Below are 27,307 nucleotides of genomic sequence, written 5' to 3'. Positions count from 1 at the left end.
ATCCATTCCCAGACCTAAAACTCAATTGAAAGGAGCTCTTTTAGAAGGAATAAATGTGTGGGTTCTTTTGGGGTAGGTTGCTTTTTTTTTTTCTGTTAAAAGAAGCAACCAGAAGAATCACAATAACCTTTCCCTCTTTTCCCTGCCCTAGAGCTCAGCTTGTCATTGAAGCAGGCAGGGAAGGAACTATTGGACCCATATAGACCAGATTCTGACTACCAGAGAAAACTTTCTCCTGGTTTTGGCACTGACATCTGAATGGTTCCTGGAGACTGCTCAATTTCAGTGAGGTTTCTTGGGAAAACAGTCAAAACAACACTGACACCATTGGCAAAGCTGCTTTCCTGCCTGTACACCCATCCGTCAGGCTGCTATGGAGCCTCAGTGTCTAATGGTTGTAGCTGGGAAACTGCCTGGGAATTATTCCTTTTTATGGGAAATTCCAGAATTGGGAAACTTGAGGACTGTTCCAGACCAAAATTGTTCTGAATTCTGTAATCGTTTGGGGTACTTCTCTCCTCTTAGCATTTTGCTTTTAGCATTTTATTGAGCAAAACCAACCGCAACAGTGGAACAACAGCCAACAGCGCCATTAACAAGATTCCTATTAGCCAGTTTCATCCCTGAGCCATGGAGTCAACCTCTGCTGATTCCAGAGACAGTCCCTGCTCTTAGCCAAAGCCAAGTTAGTTACCCTGCATTACCTTGGCAGCATATAACATGGTATAAGAACGCAGCCATTAGCATATGTGTATACCAGTGTCTGCAAGCTACAAATTGGGGCAATTCTGGAGAAAAACAAGGAATCTGGAGAAAAAATAGAGAATCATCCCTTAAAACCCAGCCTTCATGGAGGCACCAAATGGAAAACATAAATCTCTTACTGAGGAAGAGGCAAGTACTTTTCCAGTAGGTATAGCTGCCTTCGCATACACTATAAAGCTCGGAACTGTGGCTACAAGGAGGGCCCCAGAGCATGCAGCTGTGACCAAGAGTTCAGGGCAAGAGGAGACCAGAAATGACTCTGCTGCCATCTGGTGATTTTTGTAGCCATTTGAGCTTAAGGAAAGATGCTGTAAATCTTGGCAGGTAGCACTAGCTTAGCAGTGCAGGATAATACGTACATAAACTGTGAACTTAGCTGTGGTAAAGAGAGGAATATGGTGAAAAATTCAGTGCTGGATGTCTTCAGAACATAATGAACATAATGTTGTGTAGATCCATGTTCAGCCCAAAAGATATCGCTGAGACATTATTGCTGGCAATGACTGGAGCAGGAACATTTAAGAAATGCTGCAGTTGACACTTATGTGATCATTTGTCTCCCAGGAGCGTTTCTTGACAAGTTCTCAGAATCCAAATTTGACTTCTGTTCTGGAACATGGCAGGGCTCTGCTTTCCAGAATGGCAATGTTTAAATAAAAATGCATTTGCAACTACAGTAATTACACTAAAGTTAACACAGAAATTTCCACCCTTGTTTAGAGCTGTGCTCCTGGACTCCAAGAAACACAAAAGCAGAGATTTCCACTGCCTCCTTTTGTCAGATGGAAGAAAACTTCCTTTTACCCATCTTTTTCCTCTCCACTAAACTCTCCTTTCTTCTTGTTTCACAAAAAACAGTGATTAGCAGTTACATCTTCATCTGCACTGTGCCTTATATGGTGTACGTTTCCCACCCCTTCTCTTCTTCATCTCTTCATTAATGTTTCAATCTTTCTTTATATGGGAGTTTTTCCATGCATAGACTCATCCTCGTGGTCTGACTCAACTGCCCTCTCCTCCTCCTTTGGAGGTGATCTAAATTGAACTGAAAACTCCTGCTGAAGACATAGCATCGATTTGTGTAATAGCCCTGCAATATCCCACATCCCATACTTGGTGCATTTTGCTTCTTTTTAACCACTAATTTCGTCCATCCACAGAAACTATTCATTTGCTGAATGTGCTGAAAATATGCAAACGCGCTTAATAGAAAAGGAAGAATGTCTGTTGCTTTTCTCCTTGTTTGATCTTAGACACTATCCTCATCCTCCCACCTATCAGGGCTTATAATTTACCAGTGCTATTTCCAGGACAAATGTATCTAAAGGGTCCTAAATTTCAGCTTGGTAATAGGATTGCTAAATCCAAACATAGAATGATCCAAATAAATATATAGAGGTTTTAGCCCAGCCTCACTTATTTTACTAGAACACTGCTGTGGGGGTGTTTTGAGCCGTGCTAATTTGCAAATTTCTTGGTAATAATCATCTTTTCTTCAGGTTCCTTCAACTGGAAACTAACGCATTTCAAGGAGGAAAATGTGAAGAAAACAGCAACAACTGAAATAGGCTCAGTGGGGAAGGTTTTCAGATTTGCTTTTTATTTGGTCATTTATTTCTTCAGAAAAAGCAAGCAGCTCAACTAAATAAAAAAGAAAACTCCTTGCTTATGAAATCTAGCAGACAATACAATGGTCTCTCAAGTGATGTGGTAAACACTTCCATTACCTGAGACATTTAACCGTGAATTGAATTTAGGACCATAAAACATCCCATTCTTTCGGTGCTCCAAGTGCAGCACCAATACTCAATAGCCTTACCAGGCTGGTACTCTTAAAAAGAGAAATGAGTTATGACTGGGATGTACACTGATACAATCTCTCTGCTTCTCTCTACGTAAGTACACTAAGTAAGTGTCATATCCTTTATAGAAATGAACAACGGCTTTTTTTCTTGTTTGGGACTCCTCCAGTCTGAAACCTTAATTACAAAACATCAAATTCTTCCCCAGGTTTCTCACCAAAATAAATGTGGGGCACAAAATAAATGTGGGACCATCACTTCTTGGGATAACAATTTATCCTCCCTTGTACGGTGTACAACTGATCAGTACACAGCCTAGACACATGCCGAGGATTGGGGCATCACTGTGAGGCTGGTCAAAACTGCTTCTCAGGCTGTCACAGCTTCAGCACCCCCAGACAATGTTGAAAACCCTCAACTTCCATCTGGACAGCAATTAAAGGAAGAAAAGAAGAAATTTCAAAATATTGTTGCATGGTTGCAGTGAGCTATGAGCTGAAGGAGCTTCCACTCTGATTCATCTCAGAGCACCTCAACTTCTTCTGTAGGTTTCTGATGCGGATTACACAGAAAATGTTCTCATTGCAAGTTTACCCCATGTTTTTACTTACACTTCAAACCAATACTGTCTTCATACAAAGAATGTAAGCTCAGCTTTATGACTCCTTTGTCTGCTTGGTGCAAAGTATAGTTAAAATTCATTTTATAGAGACCTTCCACTCCTACACCTTTCCCAGCATTAGCTCAGTCATGGCCCAGACTGCAGACTTCCCAGTTAGATAGTTCTCTTGTACCATGTCACAATGCCACAGGTCCTTATTTTTAGGTTCTCCTGTAACCCAGAAAAGTGAGCTTGAGTTAATATTTATTTCAGCTTGTGGCACAGTAAGAAGTGAGGCTTCTTTAAGCAAGTTTGTTTACAAACACTAGTGCAACCACACAAAAAAGTCACTGTATCCCTGACGGGCTATATTTACCACAAGGCCAAGGACCAGTTGCTTTTAGATAGCTGCGGAAAGGTGGGTTGATGGCTCCATGTAGTACAGTTTCTCTTTCCTTTGAGTGATGATTCATAGAATCATAGAATCATAGAATCATTAAGGTTGGAAAAGACCTCTGAGATCATCGAGTCCAACCATTAACCTAACTGCCAGGTCCACCACTAAAACATGCCCCTAAGCGCCACATCCACACATTTTTTGAACACTTCCAGGAACTGTGATTGTACCACTTCCCTGGGCAGTCTGTTCCAATGCCTAACCACTCTCTCTGTGAAGAAATTTTTCCTAATATCCAATCTAAACCTCCCCAGGCACAACTTGAGGCCATTTCCTCTCATCCTGTTGCTTGCTACCTGGGAGAAGAGACCAACCCCCACCTTGCTACAACCTCCTTTCAGGTAGTTGTAGAGAGCGATAAGGTCTCCCCTCAGCCTCCTCTTCTCCAAACTAAACAACCCCAGCTCCCTCAGCTGTTCCTCATAAGACTTGTGCTCTAGACCCTTCACCAGCTTTGTTGCACTTCTTTGGGCACACTCCAGCACTTCAATGTCCTTCTTGCAGTGAGGGGCCCAAAACTGAACACAGTACTCGAGGTGTGGCCTCACCAGTGCCGAGTACAGGGGCACTATCACCTCCCTGGTCCTGCTGGCCACACTATTCCTGATACAAGCCAGGATGCCATTGGCCCTCTTGGCCACCTGAGCCCACTGCTGGCTCATGTTCAGCCAGCTGTCAACCAGCACCCCCAGGTCCTTTTCCACCAAGCAGCTCTCCAGCCACTCTTCCCCAAGCCTGTAGCATTGCAGAAAATTCCCAGATTCCCAGATTCCCAGAAATCCTCAGCACTCCAAGGTCTTTCCACCATGATGTGTGTCCCTGCACACATAAGCCAAATAACCAGAATAAATATCCTCTCTCTCATAAATGTTATAACCATCTCCATGTTCCTCCTTCTGTAATTTAATCTTGTATTCCATTTGCAAATGCTACAACACTTGCGATCTGCCTGGCACAATATAGCAAACAGTTCATTTTTACTTTAGACAGTTAAAACTGGTACCCATCTAAATATAAATCCTGTATCATCTCAGACAGATGTCGGTCAAGCAGGCAGCTGACCAGTTCATGGAGAGTGGTAAAAGGAGTATCTGTGTTTAAGCAGCAAAACAGTCATAACTGCATGTTCAGCATCCACTGGCACCTTGACTATCAGGAGAAAAAGTGGTGTAGGGAAGTAAAGAGAGAAAGAAGAGAAGAAAGACTGTACAGCTCTGCAGTAGCTAGGGTATGTTGGAGAAAAGAAGCAAAAGGAAGGTCAGTTCCAGGCCTCATACGATCAGCACCCCAAGAGCCTCCAGCGTGATGCTGGTGGCCCACCCTGCAGGGCAATATCACAGAGTGCTACCTATCTGGGACACCAGTCCCTCCTCCACATTACATGTGCTACAGTCACAGAGTAAACCTAGAGCTGAGCAGGCTCTGTCCTGGTCCCAAAAGGCTAGGAATAAGCTGTGTATGTTCTTTGTTTGCCATCTCCCACTGTGACTACAGGTGAAATTATAATGTAGACTGACTCTTGCTGTTTTTTTAACATCCTATCAGAAAGTTGTATCCAAAGGTTTTAAGTACTCAACTCTTCTATCCCCACAAAAAAAAAGTATAAGTATTTCCTCTAGAGAGAGTGTAGTATTAGAGTCACTGTATAAGACCTTGGTGAGACCTCTGAGCAAACTGTGTCCATTACCAGTCACCCAGCTTCAGGGAAGAATTCAGTGTGAGCAAGTGCAGAGCAAAGCTGCCAGCATGGGAGGAGGAAGGAGGAGGCCAACAGCTAGGAGGGAATTAGGAGAGCATGCCTTGTTTAGCCTAGCAAAATGAGAACTGAGAGGAGGTATGACGGCTCTCTATAAATACATCAGAGCAAAAACAGCAACAAGAGACAATAATTATATTAGCTAAAAGAAAACGTTGGCACAGGAACAAATGGATGCAAGCTAACCATGAATACATTTCGGCTGGTAATCAGGAGACGGTTTCTAACCATCAGATGAAGGGGATTCTGGAACAGCCTCCCAGTGAGCATTGTGGGGGGATGAGACTTGATCGCTTTTAAGATAAAGATCGATCACTTTACAATAGAGATTGAATGACAGTGGGCCTGCAATAGCAGGGAACAGCACTTGATGACCCAGTGACCCTGAAAGCATTGCAAATTACCTGCTGTGTAAATGGCTGCAACATATAAAATGTCCTGCACCACCACCAGTTTCCCCCAATGCATACGACTCTGCAACGCATGCAGGTATACAAGGCACCTTTTGTTATTCCTCACCCGGTCCCAACAGCAGTCCGTCTTTTTATTGCTTTTGCCATGCCTCCAAACTTTGGGAGCCTGGAGCCCTTTCCACATGTCACCTCTTGCCCATATTTTTGCAGCAGCTCTATAGATCACAGCACACCACAGTCATGAAGTTGGCCTTAGTCCAGCTGGCATCTCAAGAGTTTTGCAGGCAGCACTGTCTTGTTCCCAGCCTCTGCAAACTCCACTGCCACTTTGCAGCTGTTCAGGGAACAGTGAAGTCTTCTGCTCTTCCCCAAAGTTCTGCTCTCCAGCTACAACACCTGTAGCCAGAAGCAGAAGCAATATACAGGCTTGGTCCACAGAAACAGCCATGACCCATCTACATTATCTGAAGAGAAATTTTAGCAATATAGTAATTTCTGCTACCCAGTGCAGGACAGATGCTGAAGCTGTGGTTCTGTCATAAATATAAAACTGCAGAAATGAAGAAGCCCCATCAAGGATCATGCCACTTTGTCTAAAAAGAGAGGAGCAGGTCAGTCTGACCTGTACAGAAGAGGGCTGTAACAGCGAGAGTCAACGTGTGAGAGAAGGAAATGAAATAAATCACCAGATCCAAGGAAAAAAAGGAAAACATAAAACAAGAATACAGATAGGGCTGAATGTGCCAGATTTTGCACCTGGGACATTGGCAACCCTGGATGTACATACAGACTGGGGAATGAGAGGCTGGAGAGCAGCCTCGCGGAAAGGCATCTGGGGGTTCTGGTCGATGGCCAGTTGACCATGAGCCAACAGTGTGCCCTGGCAGCCAACAGGGCCAACCATGTCCTGGGGTGCATCAAGCACTGTATTGCTAGCCGGTCGAGGGAGGTGATTGTCCCACTCTACTCTGTGCTGGTGCGGCCTCAGCTTGAGTACTGTGTGCAGTTTTGGGTGCCACAGTATAAAAAGGATAGGAAGCTATTAGAGAGTGTCCAGAGGAGAGCCACAAAGATGGTGAAGGGTTTAGAGGGGAAGCCATATGAGGAGCAACTGAAGTCACTTGGTCTGTTCAGCCTGGAGAAGAGGAGACTGAGGGGAGACCTCATTGCAGTCTACAGCTTCCTCACAAGGGAAGGAGGAGGGGCAGGCACTGATCTCTTCTCCCTGATGACCAATGATAGGACCTGAGGGAACGGGAGGAAGATATGCCAGGGCAGGTATAGGTTGGACATTAGGAAAAGGTTTTTCACTCAGAGGGTGGTGGAGCACTGGAACAGGCTCCCCCACAAGGCAGTCATGGCACCAAGCCTGACAACATTCAAGAAGCATTTGGACAACGCCCTCAGACATATGGTGTGAATTTTGGGGATGTCCTATGCAGGGTCAGGAGTTGGACTCGATGATCCTTGTGGGTCCCTTCCAACTCAGGACATTCCATGATTCTATGATTCTATGAATGCCTGATGTTTTATGGAACCAGGGTTGTGAGAAATTATAGTCAGCAGAGACCAGCAAGATCCCCACGGAACAGGCATGGAGGGAGAGCTGAGCATAGGCCTTGTATGGTTCTGTGAAACTCAGATTAAACCACTTCTACCTCCGTGGCAGGTGGTGAGCAGGAGGAGATCAAAAGCAGTGAAAAGAGGTAAATCCGAGGCTGACTGATTCTCTGCATTTAGCCTTTCCTCTATGCATACCACCCCGGTACCGTCCCTTTCCCTTTGCCTAACCACACCCAGGAGCACGCTCTTCCTTTCCGGACCCCACTAATCCTGCTGTAACACACGGTATTATTTCCCAACCAGATGGACAAAGACGCTGTCCTCCCACCTCGCCTTACCTCTCTCAGCATGCAAATACAGAGGGTGCAGTGCTAGGAGCAGGGGGAAGAGGTGTGTCCCCACCGTGACAGATGCTGTGGCTCTGGGGAGCATTCAGGCTGTTCTATTGATGCTACAAATGAATGCACGCACCCTTGTGGCTTTGTTAATGACTATATTCCCAGATGAAGAGGCAAGAAAATGAATGCATCCTGAAGAAAAACGAAGACAAATGTGAAGTAATTTAAGTAAATCCCCAACACCGAAACAATGAACTTTACAAATCTTCTGAAGTTTTGCTTCTCTAAGGAAGCACGTCCTTGTATTCAAACAGGACTCACTAGCCTCGTTTATAAATAAGACTAAGGAAATTACACGGCTGAGGTAACTGGCATGCAAGGTCCATCTCACCTAAAGTCCGCTGTAACATTGTAGTCGCTTCCTCCATATTCATATCCATAAGCCTCTTAAAATGTTTTTATTTTTCATAGAACCTATCCAAATGTAACAAGCCATGCTTCCTTTTTAAGGGCAGTTTGGTAGCTAGTAGCATACAAGTGTTGTAGTGTGCACAGAGAAGAGTAGCACTGCCTATGCAAAACAAAGCAGGCTTTTCAGGGATAGGTGGGGACCAGAGGTTTTAAACAAGGTCCCATTCCAGTTAATGCCAAATCATCTTGTAAATGTCCCTTCCAGCCCAAACTATTCTATGATAATCTAGGAAAAAAATATGGAAAAATGGGGCAGGAGTGAAGAAAGACTTGTGAGTTGCAAACTACGACAGGGAGAACTGATAATTGTTCATACAGCTCTGAGTGCTGTATTTAATTCTATACATAACTTGGCTGTGGGCTTGTGCTCATGTTACTATTCATTCCCCTTACACTCATTGCACTTGAGAACCCACTAAACTAAGCACAAAAAACAACGAAACAAAAAGAGGGCTACTGAATCTAGAAACTTGCACCTTAGTCCAGGCAGGGGAAGATAGCAGACGAGGATAGATGGTGGATATAATCTGGGGAAAGCAAGACCATATTGGGTGGCATCATGGGCGGTAACTCTTAGTATACAACTAATCTTGCATTAAGCATAAGAAAGTATACACATGTGCCAAAACGTTCTGCACTGGCGAGAGCATTTCATACAATATGTATCATCTCACTGCTAAGAAGACACTTGAGGGAATCTACCATGTACCTTTTTGCAGTTTGTCTCCCTGGCATGTAGGCAAAAGAATGCAAGATGCTCTGAAAAAAAGGAATAATTCTCACAATAGTCTGAGACTGACTGACTGAAGCTGCACTTCAGGTCTTAATAACTATGGGGACTGTTTGATTTTCTGATTCCCTCACTGCAACCTCTTGTATTGAAGAGTACAAAGAAACAATTCTGTCAGGTGTTAAGGATTTGAAGGGGTTGTGACTCTCTTAAATTTGCTATCAGCATCCTGACATTTTCCCCACCCAACCTGTATAATCTAGGTGTACACTCTAAAGGGATCCCTGGATCTTCTAGAAGGGAAAAGCTAAGCTGTTTGAAACCACCCAATAAATGCCAGTGGTTTGTGCTGGCTGGTTCCCTTTATTAGCTCTGAAGAATGGGAATGATTGAAATGAGTTTTTCTGAGCATTTCTGCACTGATGAAAAGTGCAGTAGGAGGGACTACATGTTGTTGCTGTTACTGTTGTTATTATTATTATTATGATTGTTCTGTGGGAGGAAAGGAGCATGGATAGATCTCACCAGGGGAAGTCTGAATGATTGGTGCTTCAGTGGCTTTATGTGCAAGTACCCTGCTATATGCTCATTTTTGCAAATTCACCTGCAAATTAATTCTCTCTCCTCCACACACAATCACTGACACAATCGAATACCTATGAACCATCCAGCACTAAAAACAATAAACTGCAGGGGAGCTAGAATCCTTTCTCATTCTAGGGTGCAGAATATTAAGCATACCATCCCTACACATTTACTACCTATCATTATCAAATGCCTGCCATCATCAAATACCAGGCTAATTTCGGCTTTCAATTTTCAAAGCAATCTGTATCCCTGTTCCTTTAGGCTGCATCTAGCCTCTCCCAACCATGCTAATGGCTTATTCTGACTTGCTCCCATTCTGCCTCCACTTGACCCATAGGTCAGGTGCTCCCAGGAGTTAACTGGTGTTTCTGTACAGTCCGTAACATGAGCAAGAAAGCTGAAGACTGTAAAATCCTGGTGATAGGAGCCATGTTTTTGTTGTACTGTGCATTGCCAAGTGGGGTACGGATCCATCACTGGGACCCCTAGAAACATCATCAATAATCGGAGGTAAAGAGCAGGTCTCGGTGAGTTCAACTCTGGCAAGGTCCTGGTCATAAATTTGCAGAGGTGCTTGTCCACCTGGGTAACTCCTCCCTGTGTTACGGGTTGGAGGGCAAGGACTGATTTTAGGGAGTTTCACCAGCAGCAGGCACCCATGTGTACATGTGTGAGAACATCTGCGCAGGCCTTGTGCTCAGCCTAAGGGCTGGTGGGTTTTTGTCTTATGCATTACAGCTGCTGCCCTTGCAGACATTGATTTGTGCATAGAGGCTGTAGCCCTCACTTTGGATCAAACTATACTTTCAGACAGCGTAACAGGCATGGGCCGCTATCCTCTTCTAATTCCTCTAGGTCCTACTGTACCACACATAATTATTGTCATCATTATGTACTTGTTGGGACACAAAAGCATCATCAGAACCAGAAGGTGGATCTCTAAGTGCTGGGGAACCAGCATGTCTGTGATGGGTCAGGTTTAACCTCAGGCATGGCTGGGAACTGTAGTCTGCAGACAGCATGTGACTGTGAGCAGCCTCTGACAAAGAGTCATGTGAGCAGCTGCTGGCATGTAAATAAAAAGAAGACTCCTGCATTAGTGGAGATGATGGGATTTAAGGTAAGAGTTACATGAGGTTTGTTGAACAGGGACCTCCTGAGCAGTCAGAGTGAAGAAAGGCTAACCTGGTGGGAAAAAGACCTGTCTTTTCTGACCAGGCCGTTTCTTGAGTTTTTTTACCTCTATCTTGAATCCTTTGTGGTAATGAATGAGCCCTTTAGAAGATGCTAGGGGTAATTTGCCTTTCTCTTGCCTGCCACCTTTGCGTAGTTGATTGGAAGGGTGTGAAGGTAGCATGATGCCTTCTCAGGCAGTAGCCTGAGTGTGCTCTTCAGACATGCTTATCTTGGTTCCAGCTGGTCCTGACCCTCCAACTGTGCAGCACATCCATGCAATTCCCCAGGCAATCAGATAGGCTTACAGGAGATATGCCTGTTCATGTGCATGCATGATTCACCTCATGAAAGCGCCAGCTCCGTAACTGTTTAATAATGGGAATTGACCCTCTCCCATTGACCCGCCGTGGCAGGCACTAGCAGCCAACAACTAACCCACGCTGCAAGCCCGGTCAGCTCAGAGACTTCTGAAAGAAAGGGACGATTGGAGAGGGCAAGCTGGGCCGTGACAGCACAACGCACGCTCTCACAAAGAGGACGTTGCGCCGAAGACAGGGGAAGGTGGGCGCGCATTGCGCGCGGGGTGCTCGGGGACGCAGCCGGGGCCGAGCGCAGGCGCCCTGCGTGCAGCCTGCTTGCGGCTCCCACGCCAGGCGCTACCTCTGAGGGGGCACATGGCACCCGGGGAACCGCACTGGGGAGTCTGGGGGCACGGCGGGTGGCCCACCCCCCGTGCGAGCCCCCCACTCCGGCCCCAGCCCTGGGCCCGTGCGCTTGCACGGTATACCGAATACGGCAGGGTATACGGCAGGCCCCGGCGCACGGTATACCGAACCCCGCTCGCGGCAGGAGCGGTGAGGAAGGCCAAACGCGTGGCGGCTGCCGCCCCGAGGCCGCGCCGCCCGGTGCGGGACAGCGACAACCCCGGCCCCTCTCGGACCCCGGGGAACGGCGCTCCCCGCCCGGGCCATCGATGCGCTCGGCATTCTGCACCCCGCCCTCTCCCCCGCCCCGCGGGTGCCACGCTGGAGGTGCTCGGCGCTCGGCTGGCTGCCCCTGGCCCCGGCGGCGGGCGGGTGTCCCTTGTCTCCCTCTCCAAAATGGCGGCCGCGGGCGGCGGCGGCGCGGCGGGAAGCGGCGGCGCGGAGTGAGGCGGCCGCGGCGCCTCCTCACCCTGCGGCTCGGCACCGGCGGGCCGGCAGCCCCCGTCGGCGCTGGGCGGCCCCGCTGCCGGGGCACGCTCCGGCCTGCTGCAGGGGTGGAGCCGCGGTCTGGACTGAGGCCGGAGCCCGCTCGGGTGAGAGGGCGCGCGGGCGGGAGCGGGGCGGCCGAGCCCCCTTCAAACGGAGGTGGCGGGAGGGGCGCGGGCGGCGGCGGGGCCCGGGTCCTGAGGGCGCGGGGCGCATGCGCGGGGCTGGGCCGCGGGGTGCCCCGGGACGGGCCCGGCCCCGTCTCTGCGGAGGGGCCGGTGCCGACGCTTGCCCCCTCCGCTGCGCTGGGGATTCCCGGCGGGGCCCTCCTGCCCCCGCGCTGCCCCAGGCCGCTGGGCCGCCGGCGGGAAATGGGGCGAGGGAGCCCGGCCCGAGCCGCCACCGCCCCTGCGGTTCCACCCACGGCGGCCTGTCGCCGGTGGGGCGCGCAGGCTCCCGCGAGGGCGCGAAGCGCGGAGGTCCCGGCGGAGACCGGGGCGCTGCAGAGGAGCAACGCGTGGCCTCGGTCCCGCAAGCGTGTGCGTTAAGGAACGGGAGGCGTGAAGAGAGAGCGTCTCCACTGAACCTGTGCGATTAGTGCTGAAACCGAAGAACTTGAAGCAGGGGAACCTAATTGGGATTTATAGGACGAGACAACTTAAGGATACATTTTGTGTTTGCAGGGTTAGAGGTCTAGGTTGTAAGCCCCTTTAGGCATTATCTGCCAACCTTTATACCTGCCAAGCAGGTAAGATTTAAAGAGAGTAAAAGGTACGCATGTAGTTATAAACAAATCTTAGTTTCTCCAAGTCATCCATTCATGAATGACTGTCTTCAGCTTTGTTTTGCTGAAGAGTATCTAGATTAGGCCCTTGTCCTCTTGAGCACAATGCTTTACTATCATGTGTGTTCCCACTGCAGTCCATATGACACCTGAACATCTTGAAATGTTGACAAGATCTGGGTCAAGATTGTGAGCCCACAAGTGGCAAGATACTCTTTTTTTATTGCAAAGTGCAGTGCTGTAGTGTGTGTATATATGCAGTACTCTTGTGTGTAGACATAAATTCTGTCTACAAATTGCTGTGCTTGCTACCAACAATGTATAGTGGTCAGAATACTGACTTAGAACATTTTGTGGCGGATGGTTTCCCAAAACCTGAATAAATAACATGTATTTCTGTGAATTTAAACAGAAACATCTCCTGTGTACCTGCAAGCTTGATTTAGTTGGGACTTTGTTGTTTCACTTAAGTCACCACTATAGAATGAATATGTTGTACATTCTCAGCCTCAGCCAGTTATTTATAAAATTGAGGTATGTGCAGGGATGTACAAGCACAAGTTCCCTACTCTCAAGGTATTAAAATGTAGCTTCAGTGTGGCAAGATTACCGTGACAGCTAGAATGAACAAGCTGCATGGTCTTTGTGGTTGAATCCTTCCACGTGCACATACACACAAACACACAAAATCAGTTAGGTGCCATTGGTTTAATCGCTTATGAGCAGAAGGTCAATCTTTTCACGTTAAGCTGGTCGCTGACTGAAGAACAAAAGCTGTTTACTCTGGGAGAACCGAAGCACAGCTGTTCCGTAAGGGCACTGTCCTGCTATATGCCAGCAACTGTGGAACAGAATGACTCAGAGGAGGCCTGAAAGCTGGGGGCTGACAGGGGTTGGGGTGCTGCGGAAGCCCGAGCAAAAAGGAGTGCTTTCTTCCGTTTCCTCTCCCAGGCTGGCATTCAGAATGGCTGCAGTGGTAGTGTTGGGAAACACATCAGAAGGATGCACACCTTCACTACAAAATGTGCGATCCTTTAGTTAAAAAGATTTGAAGTAATTCTTTCGTATTACAATGATTCCTGTGTGGTTCCTTCTTTTCCTTCATTTCGTCTGAGATTCAAGGGTTTGGAATCTCTCTTTAAACATCCCACTCTTCGCTACAGTGGCTCCTGACAAAAAATGGCTTTGACACAAGTTTGAGTGCAGTTCTGTGTGTCATGAAAATCACACTAGGCTGTCTTCTCACCCTCTTTCTATTTTTGTAAAGAAATTACTTCAGTGATTTAGAGATTTTACAAGGAAGAGGTGGTCTTTTGTATCTTTAAAATAATAGAACAACCTCCAATTTAATTTAAAAAAAAAAAAAAATCTGTCAAGCCTGAAGGGTCAGCATGAACCAAACAGAAGGTAGACTCCTTTCCTTTCCCACTGTCTTCCAGAGAATCTTCAGTTGGTTCAGAGGAAGTTTCCCATTTTACATCATGATTCTTCTTTATGGGAGGGTTATTTTCATTCTCTGTTTCTCAGACCTTTTCCTGTAGATGGGAACGGGGGAAGGAGCCCAGACGTGGCAACACATTCTCAGGCTCCTGCAGGACCACCATGGCTTATGATGACTCCAAGAAGAAAGAAGGTATGACTGCTTCATAATCTCAGAGGGAGTTGCCAAAAAAAAAAAGGGTACCCTCTGCAGCCCTTGCCAGGCCATGCAGTCAGAGTGGGAAAGGAAGCTAATATGCTGTGGAGCCCTTAAATTTAACCTGGCCGAGTTGCTGGAGGATCCCACACCCTTGAATTCCAGGTGTAAAGTACTGGGATTAGAACTTGAGGGAAATGGGTGGTATTTCCTAATGCAAACAGCTTGATGGGAAACTCTGCCACTGCAGCCTTTCTTCTCCCTGCCAGGTCAATGGAATGGGAGACCAGGGATAGGGATATGTTTAGTCATGGTAACATTTCTAGGTCTTTAGGAGGAAATAGGCAACGGTTAGAAATGAAATCTTGAGTGATTGTGTTATAGCATTAGACCACTGAGCCCCATCCCTGTGGTCAGAGAGTACAGATCGTTATCTTTTAGACCCCTGTGCTTGTTGGGTTTTGTGTGTCACTCTGTGCCAATGTCCGCTGTTATCTTAATTTGTGCATAGTCTGCATGTCTATCATTCCTTAATGGGGTATTTCATTTCTTCCTTTTTTCCCATTTCACGTAAATCTTAGAGTTCCTAGAGAGTGACCGAAGTGTTGATGACGTGGGGCTGGCAACTGGCAGGATACAGCGAGAGAAAAAGCGCTCTTACAAGGATCTGCTGCAAGAGGAAGACGAGATAGCAACTCAGGTCAGGAAGCCCTCAGAGAAAAGGCTGAAAGTGTAAGGATATGTGTAAAACTAGTGGTGGAATGGAATGGATGGGTTTCTTGTTCTTTTTTATATAGAAATGCATGTAGAAGACAGCGAGAGCAGCTAATTGTGTCCTGTATTGTTCAGTAACTTTCCTGGGGAAAAGGAGGGGGTCAATCCCAATTACAACTGATTCTGATTTTTCTGGCCTCAGAAAACAGAGTAGTAGGATGCTGTCCTACTCTTGATTTAGAACCTTGCAAGTCATAAGATAGCATGAATAACTTTTTACATGGAAAAAAAAGGTTTTTAGAATTCATGCTTGTATAAATAGTCAGCAGAGGTTGAATATAATGTTAACTGATGCACTGTTGTCTTCCTGATTCTGCAGACAGCCTGAAACGATAGCTCTTGAGAGGTATGAACTTGCCCTATTCACCTCTTTGGGGCCTTAATTCTGAAATCACATAGTGATGACTTAAGTTTCTTCAAAACTTTCCTCTTTGAGCTAAAATTTCTGCTGTTAGCTCAAAGGTGACTATCTTATGATTAATTTTTTTTAATCTGGAAAAGAAGTTCTACTTTAACATGAAAATGTTCTTCTACCATGCAGATGGAATTCTGTAGAGGAGCTTCATTATCAGACCATAAATTGGTCAAGAGACAAATAATAATTGGGTGACATGACATATTAAGGTCAATTTTTTTGGCCTGTCATTTTAATTGTCACCTCTCTGTACCTCTTTTCACTTTTTTCGTCTTTTTCAGCATATTAAACGTGAACTGCTCACCTTCATTTTCAAGGCTTGACAGCCTATGCATGCTTAGTTATTTCTTAGCTTTATTAAGAGGTAGATGTCTGTCTTTTATCAACTCATCAGCTGATCTCCAAGTGCTGGCTTTCATTGCCCATTTCTTAAAACTTCAAAATGTGGTTTTTCAAGTTTTCTTGTGTATTGCTTCTCTCACTTGGGGGGAGCTCCCTAGAGAGATCTGTCTTTCAGTTTCCTTATAGCCCTGTTGTGCTGCAATGCCTACAGAAAGTTTGATGCCAGTTAGGTGGCTGATGTGCTGAAACCAATCCTGACTAATACCATTTTTTGTATTCTTCCACCTATCTGTACCATGCTTTTTGTCTCTTACCTTAAACCTACACTGGGGGCTCTTGGGGACAGAATATGTTTCCTTTGCTTGTTTTAGCACCTAGAATAATGATCCTGGTTCATACCTAGGGTTCCTTGATGTTACAGTAGTACAAATAACTCTTGATATGTCCTACAAATTATTACCTATGTCAATAGTCCGTGTGAATATCATATTGGTTCCCTCTTTTTTGTCAGCAACTTTTTTCTTCTTATTCTAGGACAGTGAGATTTTGCCGGGGACAGAACCTCACAAAAAGAAGAGAAAGCACTCCTCGGATGAGTTCTGCTACAGAGGTAACATGGTAATCAGGCAGCAGAAGAGGCTAACAGATCATGACTTTGAGGAAAGGATACTGTTAAACCAATGTCATCAAGCTTTGTGGTTAGCACTTTATGGGGGGAAGGTATATCAACGTGTCTTAAGAGAAGTAATCAGAAACCTGACACTGATCAGCACCAGACAGCAAAAGATTAGGGCATGATATTTTCAGAGTCTAGCTTAACAATTTGCCGTTGTTGGGGGTAGAGATCTTCCACCCCCCTTTTCATTGACAAGTTGTAGTTTTCTAACCCATGCCTTCCCTTTTGGCATTTTCGTTTCTTTTTTCCTTGTTGCATTACAGTCTGTAATTTTACTTGTAGATAGTATTACTTTATCTGAATTTATAAAAATAGACTGCATCAGGGTGAAAAAGAAATGCTTTTGGGTTCAGTTTAAATACGGAAACATTATTCTCACAATTAATAAGCTGGCCAGAAAATGACAATTCTGTTCATAAAAGCTTAACAGGTTTAAGAATTATTTTTTGCCCAATGAAAAGAGAAAGCCAAGCTGAAATTTTGTCAAAATCTGTTTTCAGAATGAAAAAGCTTGTATTTTCAATTCATTGGTCTCACCTTGGCTAAAAATGGCACAAAACCCTTGCACTTGAGATGTAATTTCAGGCTCAATAAGATACATTTTCATCAAAATATGTTATTTCACAATAGAATACAGTTTGACGAAACTTCAAGAACTTTCCTACTTTGTCTTCCTGTCTTAAATTATTTGACCAGCTCAGGCATTACAGCTCCTGAATTGCATCAGTAAGGCTGCGCTGATCTGGCTATGAGCTTCGGAGATCATCTGTTCAAGCCAGGATGCAAATCTGTTAGCTGTAATCACAAGTCTTGCAGGGTTCCCACTTCACTACTTTGGGCTACTGTAATGCTGTCTTTAAGGGAATCATCTTGATGTACATTTCTCTTGATCTTTTTCAGGTGTTTCGCCTTTGGATCTACCATCAAAGAAGAAGAAAAAAGCAGTTTCTAGCCCATCCTCAGCTGATACAACCATGGATTTGCTCAAGGCTATCACCTCACCTTTGGCCACAAGCTCAAAGTCCTCAAAGAAGACCTCTGAAAAATCATCTTATTCTTCCTCTGGCCATTCTGAAAGCAAAAAGGAGCACCACAAGAAGAAGCTGAGTGGGAGCAGTGGGGAGCACTCAGTGGACGATGGCAGCTTCCACAAATCTAAAAAAATGAAACCTCTCTATGTGAACACAGAGACACTTACTCTTCGTGAACCTGATGGCTTGAAGATGAAGCTCATCCTTTCACCAAAAGAGAAAAGTAGTGCAGCAGATGATGATTCTATCTCCTACTCTTCAGCACCAGCAGCTGCAAAGAAATCTTCAAAGAAATCAGCTCGAGATGAGCAAGGCTCATTCCTGCTGGGTCATGAACTGCAGAGCTTCCTGAAGTCATCCCGGAAGAAGCACAAACCACCTCCAGACCCACATCCAGCTTCTGAGAGTTTTGGTGCTGACACCTCCCATTTTTCAGAGGGTCATGGGAGCGAGTATGAGATTTCAGGTATGGAGGCACCGCCAGAATCTGGTTCCTCTTCTGGTGGGGAGTTGGAGGCTGGAGAGCTAGTGATAGATGACTCCTACCGGGAAATCAAGAAGAAGAAGAAGTCAAAAAAAAGTAAGAAAAAAAAAGACAAGGAGAAACACAGAGAGAAGAAGCACTCTAAGTCTAAAAAGAGTTCTGGGCATGCTCCTGTGGCAGTAGCAGAAGTAACAGTGTCACCACCACCTCCTCCCAGTACCCCCTATGTTCTTCCTCCACCTCCTCCTGCTGTTTTTCACTCAGATGGTCAAGGTGAGAAGAGGAGGAAAAAGGAAGACAAGGAGAAAGACAAAGCTGAGAAATGGGAAAAGGAAAAGGAAAGAGAAAAGGAAAAAGAAAGAGAAAGAGAAAAAGAAAAGGAAAGAGAAAAGGAAAAGGAAAAAGAAAGAGAAAGAGAAAAGGAAAGAGAAAAGGAAAAGGAAAGAGAAAAGGAAAAGGAAAAAGAAAGAGAAAGAGAAAAGGAAAGAGAAAAGGAAAAGGAAAGAGAAAAGGGAAAGGAAAAAGAAAGAGAAAAAGTAAGGAAAAATTGGAGGAAAAGTAGAAATTGGGTGATGGGTAATGGTGAATTAGGCATTCCATTACAAAGGCATGTTAAATTGAAACAGAAGGATAACTAATACCAGGATCGATGGTTTCACTGAAGCATGTTTGGAAAAATGTGTCAGCCACTGTGATTTCTGTGTGTAGCAAAAGGAATATATATCATTCTGGTTTTGTGGCACAGGCAGTCTTTAGCCAATAGAGGTTCTTTGAAAAGGTTGTACTTAATTTGCTTGGTACAGGTTATGTACTAAGCACAACTGCATTGTTTTCTAAGGTAACTGGTTCTAGCTATTGCCAGGCAGACTTTTAGACTAGTGATTTAGTCCATCATCACAGTGCCTGTAAAATGAGTTGAGCTCTAACCGGATAAGTGAAGATGTTTACCCATTTACTCCTGTATCAAATGAAATCCTATCAAATGAAATTCTAATTCTTATAGACTACCACATTCTTAGTTTTGTCCTGTACTCATAAGTTCAGTTTTCCATGGTTAGTGTATAAAAATATGAGCAGGAGAAATGGTAGCTAGCATATGCATGAGTTTACAGGTGATATAACTGTAGCAGTATAAGTATATAAATGGGAAAAAGCAGTTTCTATATGTTCAGATAGACAAGAGTTGCTTTGTGTCAGGAAATGGGCAGCCATAGCCCAAATTTGTTCAGCCATTATTCTGTTCTATTTGGTAAGCTTTCTCTGGTCATAGCTTGGCAACTGCTTATGCCGCTGCTGTCAATGTACTTATCTTGTCTATTTTCCTGCCAATTTGAAGTGTTTTGTAAGGATGCAAGGAATGGAACAAAACATTATGATGAGGACTGAATTGTTTTGACAGATCTATGATAGGTACTGTGACTAGTATGACAGAGATATTTTTTTAATTATTTCAAGTTTTAAAACAGATTAACAGAGCTGTACGTTGATCCTGGATTTAGAATAGCAGGTTGTTGTAACTTACGAATGAAATGCATTGATAGAGTTGTTGCAAGATAAGCCTCATACTAAGACTGGTTCTGGCTGGTTCCTGGGCTTTCATAAACACTAAATTAAGCCAGACCATGCAAACCACTGATCTAAGGTGTGATCAGGTTCCTGATCTAAGCACCACATCTTTCTTTAAGTCTTCAATAAATGCCAAATTCTTATGAAATTTGAGTAGGTCTCATTATAATTAAAAATCTTTGTTTCCTTTTCTTCTTCTGACTAGCCAAAGAAGAAAAACATGTCTGCCTATCAAGTGTTCTGTAAGGAATATCGTACAACTATTGTGTCTGAGCACCCTGGAATAGGTGAGAGAATAATCTAGCCTTCTCTTCTCTTGCTTATACACCGGTCAGATTAATTAGCAGAACATGTCATCTCTGTTTCATATCGACCTCTTAATTTTGACACAATGCAAAGAATCTGGCAATTTTCTTTCAACAGGAGGTGGCAAAGGGGACAGGAGTGGATTTCATGATTGGATTTTGTTGCAGTTTAATCAAACTGTGAATCTGGATAAAGAAATTGGTAGCTCACTCTTTCTTTACTTAAAAAGTTATCTTCATTGTGTCACTTTCCTGTATATACACGTGCAACTTCATATTCTTGGTATCAGCTTCTTTTTTCATTTTGAACAGTAATGGGAATGCACACTGGCAATCATTTTCAGGACAGTGTGGAGAGTTCCAGTTGTGGAATGGGTTGCTTCCTAAATGTGTATGCATGGACCAGTAAATTTCATATGTTCTCTGTATGATTTTATGATTTTGTTTGTTTTAAACATTTATTTTAAACATTTTTCTTCTTTCCTTCTGCCAGATTTTGGAGAGCTAAGTAAAAAACTGGCAGAAGTGTGGAAGCAGCTACCTGAGAAGGATAAACTGGTGAGTGTGTGTGAGGTGATTTTGTAAAATGGTTTCTGTAGACTAGGTGCTTAGGTCAGAACATGCTGGCAGCATTGCCACCATACTTTGAAAATGCTACCTATGTCCCCAAAGTATGTAAAGATGGAAAGTACAGAAACCTTGCCCTTGCAATCATAAAAGCATCCATTTTCTTCTTGTGATATTGCTTCACCAGTTAGCTACCTAGCATCATTCTGCCTCCAGGTCCTGTCATCAGGTAACAGAATTACCTAATGTTATGAATCTCTCTTTTCATACCATGGTAACTGCAGATCTGGAAACAGAAAGCTCAGTATCTCCAACACAAGCAGAATAAAGCAGAGGCCACCACTGTGAAGAGAAAGGCATCATCTTCAGATGGTGCACCAAAAATAAAAGGTAATTGTTACACTTTATTTGCTCTGGTCTTCTTTCTTGGACAGGGAAGATAGTGTTGCCTGTGGAATAAGGAGCAAAGGTCCTTTCCTGCTTCACACCCCTACCTGCTTTCTCACAAGTCATGACATTTAACTCATCATATGACTCAAAAACAATGTTTCTGTGAGAGTGAGAATGATGTCAGCACTTTTACCAAAGATTTCCTTGTCTAATTTGCAGAATGGTATTGTTTCTAGCAGTTTAGGGATTGAACTGTAAAATAAGAAGAGGCATCAGGGAAGTTGTAGTGAGATTAGTTTGCTGCTAGAGGAAAAAGGGTTGTTCTTGGCTTGGCATCTTTCTTTATCAAATCTCCCAAACAAAATCTCCCAAATTGCATTCAGCTGAGGTAGATACTTTGTATATGTAGAAGGAAAGTTTTGACTCCATAGACCACAGGACAAGGTCCAATATCTCATGCCTTTGAGATTTGAACTTTAATACATAAGTAGGCTTGTAAGTAGAAGAATGAAAGAAGAGGATATGGAATTTTTATTTGTGTGTTTCCAGCTTCTCCAACAGGAGTGATTTCCCCTCATAAAAAATCCCCCACCAGCACTGTGGTGGTGTCTTCCTCACCAGCCAAAGTCCCTGAGACAGAGCCTATTGATGTAGCTGCACACTTACAGTTGCTGGGTGAATCTCTGAGCCTCATTGGACACAGACTGCAGGAAACAGAGGTGAGTCTGTAACCAGCGATGTCACAGTGATGTCATGTGATCTATACACAGGATTGGGGGGGATTTTTTTTTTTTTTTTTTTTTTTTACTTAAAAGTTTAGCCAATGGTTTTCTGTTAGGAAGAGAAATTAGAGATGGCGTGTCATATTTCTTTGATGCATTGCTGTTTGTTTTCAGTGAAATAAAAAGCCTTGTTTCTCAGTAAACAGTAGGCATCAAAGAAAGACAGGTCCTTTGCAGCTCTAGGTCCTTGAAGGCTAATTCTTAGTTCAACAAACTCTTCAGTCTCTTCTCACTATATGTTCACCTTGGATCTGGTACTTCCTTGCTATCTTTGCCAATCTCTGCAGAGAAGGCCTTTACCAAGATGTGTTTTGCATGTCCTGTTGTTTTCTGGCAGTATCATGTTGCCAGCACTTTGGATAGGGGCTACTATTGTTTCAGCTTACCTGGTAATGTATAAGATGTTGTATTTTAGAATCATGGAATTATTTAGGTTGGAAAGGACCTTTAAGATCATTGAGTCCAACTGTTAACCTGACACTGCCAAGTGCACTACTAAACCATGTCCCTAAGCACCACATCTATCATTTAAACCATTTTAATGGTTTCCTACTGTTAAATGATAGTGATTCTATGAATGCACACGCACACCCACACACACACACACACACACACACATTCAGAACTCAGCCCAGCCTGTAAGGAGAACACATTTGGCTCAAATAGTATCATTGAATTTTATGGCTAATGTGATGATCATCTCATCCCTCTATGCTTGCTTGTTTTATAAGCAGTAAAATAAATGTTCTTGCATTTTGTTTCTGGTGTGGCCGATTGAGGTCATTCTTCAGAGGAACAACCAGAGTGAAATCTCCCCCTTTACAGAAAGGCACACAAACAAATTCCCTTTCCTGAAAGTATATCAATGACTAAAGCATTTGTTAGACTTAGCATTTCTTTAGGCTTCAATAATAAAACAACTATTGTGTTTAGGACTCATGTACTTACAAAATAGATGGTATGAAATGGCAAAGAAATTACATTACAAAAAATCATGGAATTGTTTTATGCAGCTGACAACTTTCTGACCTTTTCTGTTGTTCCCTACTTTTTTCCTACACCAGTATGTTGCCTACTGAATTCTTAATTTTTTTTGAGCCAACAGTCTCTCTGTGAACCGCACGGCATAGTTCTGTTACTGTGTAAATAAGTGGACTAGAGGAGCTCAAGAGTGAAGATACTGTACCTGCATGAGAATCAGTACAGTTGTGAAAGAACCATAATTTCCACTACTCATCCCTATCCGTTTTTTTGTTTCCTTACTTCCAGGGAATGGTGGCTGTTTCAGGAAGTTTGTCAGTACTTCTGGATTCAATCATCTGTGCTTTGGGCCCGTTAGCATGTCTGACCACACAACTGCCTGAGTTGAACGGATGCCCTAAGCACGTTTTGGTGAGTTCCTTGTCGTTATTTCCATTCTAGCACTCTTAATTTCGGTAGACTCCAGCTAGAGTTTTTTGATGAATCAGTCTTACGATGTGATTATAATTCCAGTGCAATAAGAAAATTGTCTTGGTCATACATTTTTATAGAGAAATATTTCTTGAAATTCTTTAGGATGTTACTGTTGTACAGTACCGTGCAACTTTTTTTCTCCCAGTGGCAACTGACCTAATGTTTGTAGCATTGACTGCAGTGTGCATAGATCCTGTTTTAGTGACTGAATCAATCCATCTGAATCCAATAAAAGTGCCTGTACACATACCAGTATTTTTGAAAGTTCTAATTTTCCATAAAAATAAAAAGCACATTCTAGCTTCTCTATATCACACAGTCTGTTTTAACTTTAGTAGCATAAGAAGTAACTTGTGATCGCAGGATTCCTAATGTGATTGAGTAGGGCCTTTTACATGTGGCTGTAACCTTCTCCAAGGAAAGAAAAATAGTCTGTGTTGTAAGGAACTGCATAACTACAGGTTCTTTTCCACTTTAAACTACACTTAACATTGAGCCTTGATTTAGCAACAGCTTGTGTCATATATGTAGCTTGGTGTGGACATAGATTAAGATGGCAGCAACATAAAATGAATCATGAGTCATACCTACAACAGGAGACATGAATAAAGCAGAGAAGGAGAGGAGCAGAAACAAAAAATAAATACATAGTCTGCAAAAGTTAAGAGATGAAAAACAAATCTGGTAGAGAGAACAACAAAAATGGGATATGAATTGGAATGTTACAACAGGGCAGCCCAAACATTGATTCATTCTGAGAAAGGACTATTAACAACAACCAAACTGGCTGTCTGCAGAAAAGCTGAGTCAGTGGGGTGTTCCCATCCTAAGCCATGGAAAAACATCCTATGCTTTTTTTCCTTCTTGCTTGCCAAGTGCATTCAGAGCAATGACACCACATGACTAATGGTGCATATATTGGAAACTTGATCAACTTATTGTTACAAGGAGCAATGGAGGATTAAGGCACTTACCCTTCACTTCTGAAAACTGGTATTCATGCTTGAAAATAAATAATGTATTCTGATTTTTACCATCAGATACATAACGACAGTGGTGTTTTAAGACATGGATAAAATTGTCAGTGGTCATGTTGCATGTAGACTGCAATTTAACTTTTCAGTCAGTAGGTGGCATTGTTAAATTCTAGAATCGCAACTGGTGCAGATCCAACTCCTCTGTATTCAGCGATTAAAAGGTGGTATTCCTAAGGCCTTCTTCAGCCATCCAGGCATAGGCTTGAGTTTACTGAAATACTGCATTTGAAGAACATACGGATAATATAGTGCTGGGTCTTGTTTTCTGATGTGCACAAGAAGGACTCTTATTCTCAGAATTCTATTACGATTTGCAAGGAAAACTGGAGGGCACTTCTTTTTCCCATCCGACGCTCTATTAATGGGTGTGTTTGAGGGTTTTTCTCTTTAGTTTAACACTACAGAATTTCATAAAGGACTTGTTGAGTGTGAAGTCAAGTAATTTTTTTTATATGCTACAACTTTGATCTCTTTGCTCAGGTCCTTCATCTGTAGTCTTTCCTGTGGTTGATGTGATATGGTCGATGTGGTTTGTTTCAAATTCAGAGACAGAGTATGGGGTTTGTAAGGAGGAGGTCACTTGAGGAAAGCCTGAAGCATTTTCATTTTTTCCAGATGCTTACAAATACTGAGGCTACCTTTATGTTTAGTTAACTTACATTTCCAAAAATATGAAAATAAGCCTAGCAGTGGTGGTGATGACTAGACAGATTTGGTTGTCTCATCATGTGGTAACTTGTAAGACAAGTGAACATGCTTAGTACGCTTGTCCATGTAATTTTTTAAGGATTTCGAGTCATTACCTGACACTAAAAAATATTGAATTTCTTTTCCCAGTCAAACACACTAGACAACATCGCCTACATCATGCCTGGACTTTGACGGGAAAGGATCCTGGGAGGTACTCAACCTCTGTGTAACTGACTTGTGTACATATGCACTACGCCGGCACTCCCAAAGGGCTCCGTGTGTAGAGTTTTAAAGTTTTATATCTGTATAGTATATACATAGGATTGTAACTATTTGACTTTTATTTTATGAAAAGTTGTGAAGTTAAGCTGAGAAAACACTTCTGTGTTGGTGGGTGAAATGTCCTCCAATCTAAAAATATTTTGTATGAAGAATTCAGAAAGCGTTTGAGATACTCGCCTTAAATTCAGATCCTTCAGTGGGGGAGGCAGCCAGACAATGGACTTCTCGATATAAAGAAAAAAACGTCACCCTGAGAGGGGTCATTGAAACAGATGGCCCAGAGAGGTTGTTGACTCTCCATCCTTGATGATATTCAAAAGCTGAATGAGCAGCGTGCTCTAGTTGGACTTCCTTTAAGCAGGGGGATGGCCCAGATGACCTCCTGATATCCTTTCCAACCTAAAGTATTCTGATATTCTATGGGCAAGTAGAGATGATAAAATATTTTGGACCAAGGAAGAGAACTGAACTCTTCACCAGCCCTATTTCTAACTGTTTTTCAGTTTAAAATCTACTGCTTGAGGGGAAAGCTTGATAGCTGATCAAAGATACAGAGGTCTTTGCCTCTTGGTCACTTCTTCCAACCCCCCTGTTCAGTCAGTAATAACTGAAAGTTGTCAGCATCAGCGGGCTGGTCTGGTAGCTGGCATTTGAAGTAAAGTGGAAGAGGACAATGAATTAAGCTTTTCTTGTGGACTTGCACCCAAATCGTCACTAGCACAATGTATCAACCAACTGCATTGGCTTGAAAGAATGAACCTCTTGCTGATTTTTCCAGGGCCTGGTCAGCCTGCTTTGATGGAGAGGAGCATCAAAGCAGATGGGAAAAACTTGGATTGCTTCTGCCCATCTTGCACCAGTTTTGTGAACAGACAGCTTTGGTTTCTGAGGTGGCTGATCCCCCATCCCTTTCACCAGCAGTATTGAAAGAGCCATGGTGCTGCTGTAAGGCAGTGACTAATGACTAGTTTGAAGCAGATGCGGCTGAGTAAGGCACATGTGGGTTGATGGAACCAATTCCCCTTCCTTCTGGCCACATACTTGGTGTTTGGTTTTCCGCTCCTCTAGAAGAGGAGCCGCAGGAGAGCACTTGATTCTCATATAGGCTTTTGTGTGTCTGTATGTATGTGTATGTGGTGTTCATATCATATGTATTTAACTTTTACCAATATCTGTAACAGATTTTAATTTATCCTGTATATTTCTCTGTGTGTGTGTATATATATATATATATATACATAATTTAAAAGCAAAATCCCCTCCCTCCACCAACAACCTGTGGAAAATACGAATCGGGTTTGCCTCATCCTGCTTCCTGCAGGAATCAGCTCTATGTGCAGTAGTAAGCATTGGCATTGTATGGGGAAACGCCAGGAAGATTTTAAGTGTTTGTAGAAACAGGCTATCTTGTGAAGGCAGGTAGAACATCTGAAGTATAATTTGGCTCTAGCCTTTCCAGCCTTGTAACAAGCACTTTTTTGCTTCCAATCGGAAGTCCAGCATCTGTTTTTCAGGACAGTTGAAAGTGAGCTGTCCCTCATTGTGGCCCCAATTCTTATTTCAATTAAATCCGCTGGTGTGCAGGAGGGTTTTTCTCCCCATTCCTCTTCACTATGCCTTCCCTAGCTGTGCCTGTACAAGGTAGTCTGTCTCTTACGGAGCTTTTCTCAGTGAAGCGTGAGGTTTTCTCAGTCAGTCAGTGGAGGAGGCAGAAGGCTCTCGGACCACCGTACAAGCTGTCAACCCAAGCCTCAGACCAGAGCAGACATGTTTTAACAGTACATGACTAATCCCAGCAAGCCTGGAACTGGGAAGGGCCCAGGAGGGAGACAGCCCAGTCCTGCTTCGGATCCTGGCCCACACTAAAGCGTTTGCTGTTGGCACAAAATCACTGGCTCATTCCAGCCCCTTGCAACTGGGAGCGTGGTGGTGAAGGGGTAGATCTGCGCTGTGAGGAACAGGAGGGGATCAGCTGTAGCCGTGTCGTCTGTGCAACGGAAAACTCTTGGAGAGTTTGAAAAACACACACAACCCTGGTGTATTGTATTTTTATTTAAAGTTTGTACACTTTGTATAATCTGTATCTTGTGGTTGTTTGGTACTAGAGGGAAAACTTTGGCAAGACTTAGCAGTTTTTATATTTTTGTTATTTCCTTGCTGTTTGATCCCGATTACACTGCAATTATACAAAGAAACTTTTTTGTACTGTACTTACAATACAATTTTTTTTTAACATGTGGT

The 27,307-nt window shown here is 43.6% G+C and overlaps 1 protein-coding gene across 8 annotated transcripts; it reads left to right on the top strand.

The window, feature by feature from the left end:
• The first annotated feature begins 11,730 nt into the window (after positions 1–11,730).
• On the top strand, positions 11,731–27,299 carry HMGXB4 (HMG-box containing 4). 8 transcript variants are annotated; one of them, XM_087764128.1, is made up of 11 exons: positions 11,825–11,957; positions 14,162–14,267; positions 14,852–14,970; positions 16,336–16,411; positions 17,378–18,528; positions 19,764–19,845; positions 20,357–20,421; positions 20,715–20,820; positions 21,370–21,539; positions 22,872–22,994; positions 24,932–27,299. In XM_087764128.1, the coding sequence occupies exons 2-11, from the start codon at positions 14,237–14,239 to the stop codon at positions 24,974–24,976; spliced, it is 1,968 nt and encodes a 655-aa protein (XP_087620254.1). In that variant the 5' UTR covers positions 11,825–11,957; positions 14,162–14,236; the 3' UTR covers positions 24,977–27,299. The 8 variants fall into 8 exon arrangements, with proteins under 8 accessions (XP_087620257.1, XP_087620254.1, XP_087620259.1 ...); XM_087764127.1 differs by lacking the exon at positions 11,825–11,957 and having other exon boundaries at positions 11,995–14,267; positions 24,932–24,995; positions 25,845–27,299; XM_087764129.1 differs by lacking the exon at positions 11,825–11,957 and adding an exon at positions 15,364–15,390 and having other exon boundaries at positions 11,996–14,267; positions 16,336–16,419.
• The last annotated feature ends 8 nt before the right edge of the window (positions 27,300–27,307 follow it).

The sequence above is a fragment of the Nipponia nippon genome, unplaced genomic scaffold (assembly GCF_047370975.1).
Source record: "Nipponia nippon isolate SJK-2023a ecotype South Korea unplaced genomic scaffold, ASM4737097v1 scaffold_3, whole genome shotgun sequence".
Lineage (NCBI taxonomy): Eukaryota > Metazoa > Chordata > Aves > Pelecaniformes > Threskiornithidae > Nipponia > Nipponia nippon.
Note: the sequence above shows the minus strand (reverse complement) of the source record. Positions and strands in the feature narration are given on the sequence as shown.

What these genes read in the sequence shown, in the direction of transcription:
- HMGXB4 (XM_087764133.1), top strand. Translation starts at nt 14,129, where the DNA reads ATGGGAGGGTTATTTTCATTCTCTGTTTCTCAGACCTTTTCCTGTAGA. An exon ending in TGACTCCAAGAAGAAAGAAG is followed by an intron (nt 14,268 to 14,851) that starts GTATGACTGCTT and finishes CGTAAATCTTAG; the next exon opens with AGTTCCTAGAGAGTGACCGA. An exon ending in GGATGAGTTCTGCTACAGAG is followed by an intron (nt 16,412 to 17,377) that starts GTAACATGGTAA and finishes GATCTTTTTCAG; the next exon opens with GTGTTTCGCCTTTGGATCTA.